The sequence below is a fragment of the Phaseolus vulgaris genome, chromosome 2 (genome assembly GCF_051622355.1).
Source record: "Phaseolus vulgaris cultivar YP4 chromosome 2, ASM5162235v1, whole genome shotgun sequence".
NCBI classification, from domain to species: Eukaryota; Viridiplantae; Streptophyta; class Magnoliopsida; order Fabales; family Fabaceae; genus Phaseolus; species Phaseolus vulgaris.
The window spans coordinates 17,931,564-17,944,802 of record NC_143499.1 but is presented as its reverse complement, the minus strand read 5'-3'; the positions used below and the strand labels follow the sequence as shown (position 1 = coordinate 17,944,802).

Below are 13,239 nucleotides of genomic sequence, written 5' to 3'. Positions count from 1 at the left end.
TCATCTTAATATTGTGTGTTTTCTCTTGTGCTCTCTAGAAGAGAATTTTCACACTTACTTAACCACTTGGTTAAGTTCGTGTCCAGTGACAATCTTCTTTGAGCTTAATTATCATCATAATTGCTAATTCAAAAATCCTAAACACAAGAGCAACTCCTAAAATGTACAATTCTAAAATCAAATCACATCATTTGTACGTTTAATAAAGTGGTTTTTGTGATCTCTCCATATTCATGTATTTTTAGTGGCTTGAAATTATCATAGGTTTTTCCTTTACATTTGACATCTTGATATACAAAATGCTTTGAAAAAAAATATGAAATTGTTTCTGAGTGTTGATTGATGTAATTCACACTCAAGGTAAATATTGATTACCCAAGATGAAAAGATATGCAGTTCTATTTCTTCTTGGAATTTGGAGAAAAAATAGGCTAAGTAGTCAAAAGAAATAATGGCATATTTAAGAATTAGGCCTCATAAAATCACCAAATATGAGAGATATATTATTCATGCAATTAGGATTGTTTTACATGGTACAACATCTATGCTGCTTAATGAGATCGTTTTTTTTTTTTGACTTAATAGAAGGTGAATGACATTCATTAAAAGAAGCTAAATCTATCAATCTCTCCTTGAGTGCATTAGGGAAGTTTATTAGCGCACTTGTAGGGAATAATGCACATGTTCCATTTCGTAACTCAAAGCTTACTAGATTATTATGTGATTCATTTGGAGGATTCAATGAGTATAAGAATTTATGTTTTTTTATTTATTTCTTTTACTGATATCACTATAATTACATTAAAATTTTCAATTATTGCATGTTATGTCCTACATGGTGTTGGTAAAACACATTGGTATCTTGGATTAGTCACATGTTCTTGGATAAGAGAATGAAAATGAGGTCTAATAGTTAAAGAATAATTCTGCTATATATATTCATTTTGCATGTATTGAATATGTACTAAAGTTTGAGACATAACAATTAAGAATAAATTATTGACCATCAATCACTCTTAATGCTTGTATTATATACTCTATGGATAAATCTTTGAAATGAGTTCTATTTCTCATAAGTCACTCTTTCGAACCACAATGAATATCAGAGGGAAATCTCATATTCAAAATAAATTGTTCCTTTATAGGTTAGAGATATTATGGGATTTATATTTTCTTAAAGTTACTTAAACAAAGTTTTACATGCCTTTATCTTTTCTTACAAATACTTTCAAATTTTACCATAATAATTGCATCTTTATTTTTAAATTCATCCATTAAATTTAAAATTAAATAGTTCATGTCAAATTTACATCCCTAAAATGTGTGTAACATTTGCAAAAGTTAAATACATATTTATTTTCTTTACTAAATTATTATTTTTCTATATTTTTATTTCTTTCTTAACCTTTTCAAATAATTTCTTTAAATAATTTTCATATTAAATACTTTAATCAACTAAATAATTAAATTATTTTAATTATATTTAATTAACTTATATCAAAATATAAATTTCATCTCCAAAATAAATTACTCAATTCTAAAACTAATATTTATTACAATATTATAAATACAAAAAAATTAAAATAAATTCAAAAACACATATATTTATACATATAATAACAAAAAAAGTCATACTTCAGCTAGACCGACGCATAAAAAGTTTAATATTTTTTTTAATCATATATCGTCGGCCAAGCCAACGCATTGTTTAGAAAAATTCTACTCCAATGTTGCGTTGGTCCAACTAACACAATCTTTTTTTTTTCTTTCGCTTTCTCTTGGCGTTTGCCATGCATTGAACTGACCCACACAACTTTTGTTTTCCATCCATTTACTGTGGGCTTGGCCAACGTAATTCGTGTTCTTGGCCGACACAAATCTTACGTAACTAATCTTCCATTTTCTAGTGGTCAAACACAACTTTGACTACTCCTAAGCCATGTTTCATTTTTTATTTTAAACCATCGAAAGGTGACAGAACTTTAGTTGTTTTTATATTTCCATATTATCCCTAATTTCAATCCTTATAATAATTTTTATATTTTAACAATATTATTTTTCTTATAATTTTTTTAAATCACCTATTGATCTTATATTTTAATAATTGCATAATAATAATTTTTACATTTCATAAATAATATTTTTATATAAATAATTAATAATAACATATTATTCATTTTTTTTAAACAAAATTTAATGTTTAATATTAATATTAATATAAAGGTATAATTACCTTTTTGGTCCCTACATTTAAAGCCAATATTCAATTTACTGTAGTGGTTATTAAAGTAATTCAATTTAATCCTAACGTTCTTTAGAATGCATTTAAGTTGGTCCCTTATGTTAACTTTGAACTGACAGCATTAAGTGTTTCTAATGTGACACAAAATAGACTTTGATTTGTTGTACACATAGGCCTCCTCCTCCTCAACCGTCCCTTCACTCCCACCACCTCCCCCACGTGCCTCTCCAACTCCCCTCCACGCTCCGCTTCCTCACCTTCGTTGTCTCCCACTTTAGGAACCTCACCCACCCCACCCTCTACAACCTCACCATCAAAGCCTCTGTACCGTCCCGTTCCCGGGCGTTGACCAAAGGTCAGGGTCAACGCATGGTGGGACCCCTCAAAGGACCCAAGGAAGAGAAGTCAACAGGTTGGCCGCTCGAGTCATTGCCTCGCTGAGGCATCGTCCAAGAAAGGCGTCGCCAAAGAGAGGCGTCGCCAAAGAGAGGCGTCGCCCAAGAGGGGCCTCGCCTAAAGAGAAACATCGCCGAACGAAGACATTGCCCGATAGGCCTCGAGCCTCGACCATACAGAACAACAGTGAGGAGAAGAGAAAGGTGGCTTCAAGGCCATAAGTCTAGCGCCAGAAGGGGATATCCTGACTCGTGAGGTACCCCTGCCACCACTGGGAGACCCTGGAACAGATACTGCCCATGAGAGGGCCATAACCAGGAGAGAACCACGTGCATGGTACGAGGGAAAGGTAGACCCACCTCCAGGGCAAGCAACTAATGATTGGGGCGCATGAGTTGACGCCCAGAAAGTCAACCCACGTGCCAAAAGCACTTCGCAGGAAAGAGGGCTCACACGAGGGAATAACCCTAAGTTGGGTTGCAGCGCTGTGGGACCCTCTGCACAAAATAAACGGTCAAGTCAGAAGGGCACGTGGCAAGGAACACGTGCTCATTAATAGTTTCAGTGAAAGTTTGCCAAGGTACGCGTTAATTCAGTTAAGATTCGAATGTTCCAAGGAATGTTTTTATACGCTTTCAATGCGCTTTGATGCGCTTTAAAAGATGAGAAGGGTATAAAAAGGGACCTTGGGAGCATTTGAAAAGGGATTGGAACCTAATACACACAGATACAAAGAGAAAATCCTAGTTGTCTTCGCGACGCACTTACAGTGAGCACAAGGCAATTAGGGCAGCACAGTTCTAGTTACACAGTTTCAGTCATTCAGTACAGTTTTTTCGACCACCTCTCAAGGGTGTGTCCCCAGTTTTGATGTTTCTCGCTAGCTGACTTGATCGTCGGAGTGCAAACGGTCGCGAGGACGCCCCTTTGTTCACTTCTTTCAGGTATCCACGGACGAAACAAGACGAAGGTGCCCTAGCTCGCAGGGACAAACCACGTGCAAAGACGATCCCGGTCAACCGGCGACAACAGCCTCCACTCTTTACGTTCTTCTCTCTCGCATCTCCAACCTCCAAACCCTCACCATTTCTCATGCCAACCTCGTTGGCTTTCTCCCTAAACACATTCACTCTCCCAAACTCCCTTGCATCGATCTTTCTTCCATCAACCTCTAAGGAAACATACCCTCCTCCTGCATCACCAAGTTAAAAAAAACAAAAAAGTTTAGGCTTGACTTGGAAAATATTTAGATTAATATCTATGCATTCGACCTGAATATGCACTTCGAAGAACAGGGTGATATTTTATTGATAACCCTTTAGCCTTATGCCATAAATAATAAACAAGGGACTGTCAATAATTCAAAAGCAGCAAATTCTTATTTTCAAGGTAGCTAAATCCTCTGCGGTAGAACATTAACAACAACATTTGTATGAAGCAAATTAATTAGCAAACTACCAAAACTATTAATTCTGATATAGGACAAAGTTTAGACACTTTTCTTGAGTTAACTATTTTTTCCTCACAACTGAAGTTTCATCTCATTAATTTACATAATAAAGATTTACAGTAAATATTAATACTAATTATTGAGATAAAACTGTGATTTTGAATAACCTCAACATAGTACTTATGAAGTTCTGTATATGCTGATTTACCTAGACAAAAGGTGAAAATAGTAAGGTATCTTTTTCATATTTGCTTGAAAAATTGAAAAATAAGAAAGTAATTATAAAGAAAAGAGATACCAACCTGATATGTTGGAAACAAAGTTGCGAACTCTTCTTTCACAGCTATCAAGTCTGTTTTCACCATGATTTCAAATGTCTCAAATGTATGCAAGACAAAAGGGTTTAAAAGGAAAATAAAATCAGAAATTGCTACCACCATAAAATGCATGCACACATATGGTATTTGAGCTCATGAAAACGTGCACTGGTTTGCATTAGAAGGGAAGTTTGAACAGGGGCAGAGGAGAAGACAAAACAGGGTATTTGTTAGAGAGATGTAATGAAATCAAATTAGAGAGTGAGGGAGGGAAGAGGTTTTATTTATAACAATATTTTTGGGATACCAAATTATACATTTACAAAGGTCCTTATTTTGGGAAGAGGCTTAATGCTTCTAACGTATTTATCTAAAATGCTTCGCACTATTTTCCATGACTTTGCTCTCCAATCCTGAACTTTTTGCTTTTGTGAGAATATGAGTCAATTTGATAGCAACATAAGTAAAATGAATGATGAAGAAGGGTTAAGGGGAGAAAAGGCCGCAAGGGGCTTGGTGTTGGAAAAAACGGGTAATTTTCCCACTAAAACAAAACCCTAATAGAGCTACCTGACAAATAATATTGAATAAATAAAGCGGAATAATAAAAGAGATAAAGAGGAAAAAACACACCCGAAAATTGTTAACGGAGTTCGGCCTGTTTAGCCTAAACTCCGAGCACAACAAAAACAACTCACTTTTATTATTATGAGAGAAGATATTACAAATTGGGATATATAACAGTGAAGGAGAAGAGTTTAATTTATAACCCTCAAACCTCCTTCCCAAACAATGAAGCCACCGATGTGGGACTTGGGATTAAGCCAAAATCAACAAATCTCCACCTTGGCTTAATTTCAAGTCCCACCTAAAACAAATCTTCTCAAAACATAACAAAAACAAACTTTACAGTGCTTCAAATTTGCGCCTCCGGGCGCCAACTTCAAATGTGCAAAATATTAACCAAGTCTAAACAATGTTCAAACTTGACCCTTGTAACGAACATCTTCTTTATTAGAAAATTCTTCTTTCTTTGCAAATACCCATTTGCACCCAATTGCCTTCTTACCTTTTGGTAATTGTGCCAGCTTCCACATCTTGTTCTTCTTCAAAGACTGCATCTCCTCTTCCACCGCACCAGCCCAATTACCACTCTCTGAACTCAGAATGGCTTTTGGGTAAGTGGATGGAATGTCATCAACAACTGGAAGTGCATAGGCAACCATATCCATGAAACGAGCAAGCTTCTGAATATCTCGTCTTTGTCTTCTAACTGCAATTGGTGCTGATTGTTGTTGAGATTCTTGGGTAGGAACCTCTTCCTCATCTGACTCTTCTTCTGCCATAGGAGAGTCACTTGTAGTATCTCGTGTTGAGATCACCATTGTCTGCTCAAACTCCACCTGCTTCCGAACACACTCCACCTGTTGCAGAGTACTATCAGCTCCTTCTGGATTTACCTTCTTTAACATGGAAGATTCATCAAAGGTAACATCCCTGCTGATAATCGTCTTCTTTGCCTCTAGACACCACAAACGGTATCCCTTCACTCCAGGACTAAAGCCCATGAAAAGAGCCTTCTTTGCCCGTGGATCCAACTTTGATTCAATCACATGATAATATGCAATAGAACCAAAAACATGCAAAGAATCATAATCAGTTGCAGGTTTTCCAGACCATACCTCTAACGGGGTTTTGCCATCTATAGCAGATGATGGCAAACGATTGACGAGATGTTGAGCGTATGTCACAGCCTCAGCCCAAAACTCTCTGCCTAACTCAGCATTAGACAACATACAACGAACTTTCTCCACAAGTATCTTGTTCATACGCTCTGACACCCCATTCTGCTGTGGTGTTTTTCTAACAGTGAAGTGCCGAATTATGCCACAATCTTGGCATACCTTCAGGAACAGATCACTCTTGTATTCTCCTCCATTGTCTGTTCGGAGAACCTTAATCTTCCTTCCTGTCTGGTTTTCAACTTCATCATTCCACTTAAGGAAAATTTCAAGCACATCATTTTTGTTCTTCATAGTAAACACCCAAACTCTCCTGGAAAAATCATCCACAAAAGTGACAAAATAATGCCTACCTTCGATTGACGGAGTCTTGGCAGGTCCCCACACATCTGAATGCACATAATCCAGAATACCCTTGGTATTGTGAATTGCAGTGCCAAACTTCACTCTTCGTTGTTTTCCCAGAACACAATGCTCACAAAATTCAAGTTTGCAAGCCTTCGTACCTTTCAACAATCCCTGCTTGGTAAGAATTTGCAAGGATTTCTCTCCAGCATGTCCCAACCTCATATGCCACAACTTCGTTGCCTCAGCATCCTTCTTAGAGCTAGAAGTTGCTGCCGCTACTGTCCCCACCACTATACTACCTTGATAGTAATACAAATTGTTCTTCATCACGCCTTTCAACATCACCAGTGCTCTTGAAGTTGCTTTAAGAATTCCATCTCGCATCGTCACGACTAGGCCTTTAGATTCTAAAGCCCCCAATGAGATGAGATTCTTCTTCAACTTTGGCACGTACCGTACATCCCGCAAAATTCTGGTGGATCCATCATGATTCCGCAGCTTGATTGAACCTATCCCAGCTGTCTTACATGGATTATCATTTCCCATGTAAACAACTCCGCCATCGAGTTCTTGAAATTCAAAGAACCAATCCCGAATGGGACACATATGATAAGTACAACCTGAATCCAATATCCACTCATCTGAATACGATGATGCTGAAAGCGAGACAATTAAAGAGATATCTGATTCTACATCACTTTTGCATTCTGCAACATTTGCATCTTGCGGAACCTTCTCTTTCTTCTGCAGTTTTGGACAGTCTTTCTTCCAGTGTCCTTTCTCATGACAGAATGCACACTCATCTTTGGCAACGGCTCGACCTTTAGATTTAGACATCCCTTTTCTCTCCTTTGTTTGGCTTTGCTGACGACCTCTTGCCACCAATGCTTCTTCTGATGTCGTTGATTTGGTTTTCATCTTATCCTGCTTTCTCAATTCATGACTATATAAAGCAGAACAAACAACATCTAACGACACATTCTCCTTCCCGTGAAGGAGCGTAGTCTCCAAATGTTCAAATTCATCAGGAAGAGATGATAACAACATCAAAGCCAAATCCTCATCCTCAAACTTCACATCTAAATTCAACAGGTCTGCTACTAATTGATTAAACATAGTGATGTGTGCATTCATAGTAGTACCTTGTTGGTAGTCAAATCGGAACAACCTTTTCTTCATTAGGAGCTTGTTCTGACCACTCTTCTTCAGAAACTTGTCCTCCAATGCCTTCCACAGTTTGTGTGTAGAAGTCTAGTTTTTTACAACGTACTTCTGCTCTCTAGACAGGCAGGATCGAATAGTTCTGCATGCTAACCAGTTGATGATACTCCAATCTTTCTCCTCTACCTCTTTTGGTTTCTCTCCTTCAATAGCAATATCAAGACCCTGCTGAAAAAGAGAGTCCAAGACCTCTCCTTGCCACATGCCAAAATGTCCACTGCCATCAAATATTTCCACCGCCAATTTCAAAGTGGACACCGGGAACCTCGACCATGATGACGAGGAGCCCGACACTCTGTATACATTCTTCGCTTCTTCTTCTTGATTTACCATTACAAACTCAAAATATAATATTCAATATTACAAATAATTTCAAACAACCCAATGCGAACCTTCGGCTCTTGATACCACTTGTTGGGAAAAACGGGTAATTTTCCCACTAAAACAAAACCCTAATAGAGCTACCCGACAAATAATATTGAATAAATAAAGCGGAATAATAAAAGAGATAAAGGGGAAAAAACACACCCGAAAATTGTTAACGGAGTTCGGCCTGTTTAGCCTAAACTCCGAGCACAGCAAAAACACGCTTTTATTATTTTGAGAGAAAATATTACAAATTGGGATATATAACAGTGAAGGAGAAGAGTTTAATTTATAACCCTCAAACCTCCTTTCCAAACAATGAATCCACCGATGTGGGACTTGGGATTAAGCCAAAATCAACACTTGGCGGTGATAGTGAGATACTATGGTGCGCCGGAGGAAGGGATTTGCGGAACTGGGGCCATTGCACTTTCTTCTATGTCTAAAACATATTACATTTACACTTAATGTAACGTTGTTAGTTTAAAATTAAAGAGAACAACTTAAATATATTTTAAAAAACAATAAGATGAAATTGAATTTTTTAATAATCATAATTATAGGGAAAAAAAATAATTATACCTAATATAAATAATAATATAACAAACTATATATCAAAAAGTAAAAAAATAAAATCTCATGCAGAAGAAGTCGTGTAAATGATGCATAACTTCATATAATATAAAAACAACTAAATTTGATTAGGAATGATACAAATTCATTTAAAATCATCGCATGCTTGCCTAATTTCTTCATAATAAAATTGTGTCATACTAACATGATTTATCCATATGAGTATTTTTTTTTTAAAATTGTTTATTTAAGTGATTTTACAATAAAATTACACCATATTGGTTAGGAGACCGCATGTATGCCGCTGTCAGTTTGTTGCAATTATTTGCCTTTGAATTCCATTTGAGAATATAACCCAATATTAAATTACAAATATATAAAGAGTGGTTCATCATTTCATTTAACCTTTTACTGATAAAAGAGACACCAGTTTGTGCAAAAATATATAAACAAAAAGCAGTAGTGACCACAAGGTTGATTCTTCAACGAATAATGCAGTTTTAGTGTGACTATATCATGACTTTATTACGTAAGTTGTTGCACTTGGGTTTGAATTTAGATCTTGACTTTATGATGTGTACTTGGATCTAGAACTGATTAGGACACAGTCTATCATTATTTTCCTTGTGCATGTGCTATGCTCCCTTTGAAACTATTTTTTAATGAAATTAAATAAATATGGTAATGCTTGATTGAGTTTTGATGGGCCATGGTTAAATTAATGTAACATGCCATTATATTTGATTCATCCTAAGTTATAAGCTTCTTCGGAAACCTATATCTATAGAGAGAACTTATAAATATAGAAAACAGATTCATTGGTTTCTCCTGAAAACAGCTAAACCACCAATATCCACGTTCATATATTAATTAGTATGCCTTGATTGCATGTAGAAACTATCTTCTAAATACAGAAACTCATCTCCACCAAAAGAAAAGAAATGATGGTAATTAAGAGAAACGAAAGGTTTATTGTAATTTAGGTTTGCAAAAATGGAAGGAAGTGGAAGAATAGAAGACTGTGATACTGGCTTTTGTGGTTCTCCTACGGTAGTTCAGATTATACAGAAGGTACATACATGGATGTAATTATTATATATGTGCATAACTAAATTGAAATGAATGTGTATATTTGATTGATGTTGCGATGTTGCATGGGGTTAATTGTTGGTGACGATGAGAGAAAGAACTAAAGAAAAAAATGTTTATGTAACAGGTACTTGCAGAGTTGATAGGGACATATTTCTTAATATTTGCTGGGTGTTGCTCTGTGATTCATAATAATTCAGAAAAGACTAAAGGGCAAATAACATTTCCTGGAGTTTGCATAGTGTGGGGTTTAACAGTAACCATCTTGGTTTATTCTCTTGCTCACGTCTCTGGTGCTCATTTCAATCCAGCAGTCACTCTCAGCTTTGCTATCTATCGTTTTATCCCTTTTAAAATGGCATGTATTTCCTGCATTTTAGTTGCCTTCAAATTCATTTATAGGAACTAAATTGAAAATCTAGAATACCTATGAAGACTAAATGGTTTTAAGAAATGAGTTTAATGAGTAGTTTGATGCATAATGTTGCAGGTGCCTTTGTATTTTATTGCGCAAGTATTAGGATCTTTACTTGCTAGTGGGACATTGTACCTTCTCCTTGAAATAGACGATGAATCTTATTTTGGAACAAAACCAGCAGGAGGTCATGTTCAATCTCTTATTTTTGAGTTAATAGCAACATTTCTCTTAATGTTCGTTGTCTCTGCGGTTTCAACGGATAGAAGAGCGGTTAGTATACTCTTTCCTTTCATTCTATTCCTATTACCCTTCAAACCAAATCACTTCTTCATTATTCATTTCTTCTTCTTCTTCTTCTTCCAATTAACAAATAACACCCTTATCTTCATTTCTCGTTCTGCTATTAACATGTGAAAATGATGCAAATTCATGTGTCTTAACAGATTGGAAAATTTGGAGGGGTTGTTGTTGGTTTGACAGTTATGGTAGACGTCTTCGTTGCTGGGTAAATTTTCTCATGAAGATGAAAGTTTTTTATTAGGGTTATTTAATTTGGTAAAACTGTATATTTGAGTGGAGTTTGATAATGGCATGCAGACCTGTGTCAGGAGCTTCTATGAACCCAGCAAGAAGCCTTGGACCTGCTTTGGTGATGCATGTTTACAGTGGATTTTGGGTTTATATAGTTGGACCATTTGTTGGTGCGTTACTTGGTGCCACATGTTATAACTTGATTAGACACACTGATAAACCACTTAGGGATATTGGCTCCAATTCAATAATACTTCAAATAGCATCTAAAAGCTTTCGATAGACAATATTTCATTGCAAATAGATCCAAATCAAAATTACCAAAGTAAGGTGGTGTTGATTTTGCTAACGATTGAATATTGTTTCTTGGTGTATATGTATGTAAAGAAAAAAATTAGTAAAATTCTTAGTTTTCTTTTTCTTTTCCTTCTTAGAATATGTGTGAGTACATGTTAAGACGATATAGTCTATTCGCAATAATTTTGGACCTATGATTTTTACATTTGTTTTCTTTACACCTTCATACGTTTGACTATTTAGAATCCTAAATGAAGATCAATGTTTTATCTCGGCAAATAAAGTTTAAAAACACATTCAAAATTTGAATTTGTTATAACAAAATAATCTTTTTTTTTTCTTTCTTACATATATATATAATTCAATCCACAAAAATATCATGATTAATTTCAAGATAATAGGATATATGGAAAACACGCACTCAGTTCTCGTCAAATTGGTCAATTTTATGTTTCATGCTAAATATGATATTCAACTCTATATTGCATATAGACATATAAATGTGTTATGACTTATAAGACTTGTGTCAAGTTGGGTTTTTATTTATAAAAGTTGGTTTAATCCGTTTGTTTCTCACATGCCTTTTTTCTTCAACCCTACCATGAGATGTTTAATAGTCTAACAAAGTGTTGCAATTTTTTTAAAGGCCTATTTTAAATTAAAGCTAGCAAATAAATCAATCAGTTAATAAGCTAACAAAACATTTCATTAAAACACTATAAAACCATAATTAAATATAACTTAATTTAGAGAAAAACATATTTATTCATTATATTTTAACTAGGTTAAAACTATTTTAAATCAAAACATTATTCTCTAAAATAGTTTTTATTATTTCAAATAGAAACTATATCTTTAGTTGCTAGTTATTATACAAAATAATATTTATTTAAAGATAATTTTTCTCTCGAAAAAATATAATTAGAACCAACTTTTTTGTTAGTCTTAAAATATTTAGGAGATTAATTTATTGTCAATAGGAAATAACACAAAGAAAATGGGTGGTTGGATTGTTTTTTTAAAATTTTGTAGTTTTTCGTAGGTATTGTCTATTAATGTGTTGTCAGGTAAACATATAAATAAACATACAAATAAATAAACATACAATGTAGGATTTGAAAATATTCTTTGTAAAAAAACTAGTTTTATTTTTTTCTTTCTTCCTTTTAGTTAGTTAAATAGTAGAATAACATGCAAAGCAAAAGATTTAAGGAAAGAAATAGTTACTCACGTCTAGTCACTGATGCAGAAAGGTTAAAAGATGACGATTATTTTTAATTTAAAACGGCAGCTTATAGTCGCATTTGATGTACACATAGTCTTAAATCCAATAGATAAGAAGACGACTATTTAGCCGCATTCGTAAATGTAATTTATAAATGCGGCTATGGTAAATAGTCGCATTCTTATATGTTTCTGAATGATTTTTAGGAGGGAGGAGTAATACATTTACGAATGCGGCTATTTACCATAGCCGCATTTATAAATCTCTGCGTTGGATTTAAGAATGCAGCTATGGTAAATAGTCGTCGTAGTATATGATTGTTTTTTTAGTACAATCTATTTAATGTTAATTCTCATATAAATTGACATGTCCAATTATAACCCAGCCAGACAAATACATAAATTCAGATAATCAAATTTTATATATCGATAAAAATGTATTACAAACACTAATAATATATCTTTATCTATCTATCTAATTCCTACACTATTCATGAGTTATAAAAATTTAGGAAATATGTGGACCAAGAATGTCTCACATATGCTATGGCTTTCGAAGACATTGGTCGCTCATCCGTAAAGAACTGCATTACAAAATAAGGTTAACATAAATTAGTTTTAAGATACATATATGTTAAATAATTATAAAAATAATTTAGCATCATGTTACCTCATGCCAATCACTTTTAAGACCTACTCTTACAATGGTAACCATCCATTGCATAATGTAATAGTCACTCACACTCATAACTTCCTGGTTGTTTATTACACTATAATTCAATAAAAAGTAAAAGTTAATATTGATAAACAATGAAAAGAGAAAGACAAAAATTACAAACCTTTGGTTTTATCCAGTTCAGATTTTGAAAATTTGATTTTACTGCGATCGACACAACCCAAAATGATCCCATGGTAATAATCGTGGAGATAGATAAATTCGCAATCACCAAAATCCTAGTTGACCAAGGCAGCTCAATAGACATTCTCTACTGGAAAACATTTCGCAAAATGAAAATTCTTGACTC

The 13,239-nt window shown here is 34.5% G+C and overlaps 1 protein-coding gene across 1 annotated transcript; it reads left to right on the top strand.

The window, feature by feature from the left end:
* The first annotated feature begins 9,628 nt into the window (after positions 1–9,628).
* Positions 9,629–11,114, top strand: LOC137809635 (putative aquaporin NIP-type). The gene is made up of 5 exons (XM_068610738.1): positions 9,629–9,726; positions 9,872–10,102; positions 10,235–10,432; positions 10,606–10,667; positions 10,760–11,114. The coding sequence occupies exons 1-5, from the start codon at positions 9,649–9,651 to the stop codon at positions 10,974–10,976; spliced, it is 786 nt and encodes a 261-aa protein (XP_068466839.1). The 5' UTR covers positions 9,629–9,648; the 3' UTR covers positions 10,977–11,114.
* The last annotated feature ends 2,125 nt before the right edge of the window (positions 11,115–13,239 follow it).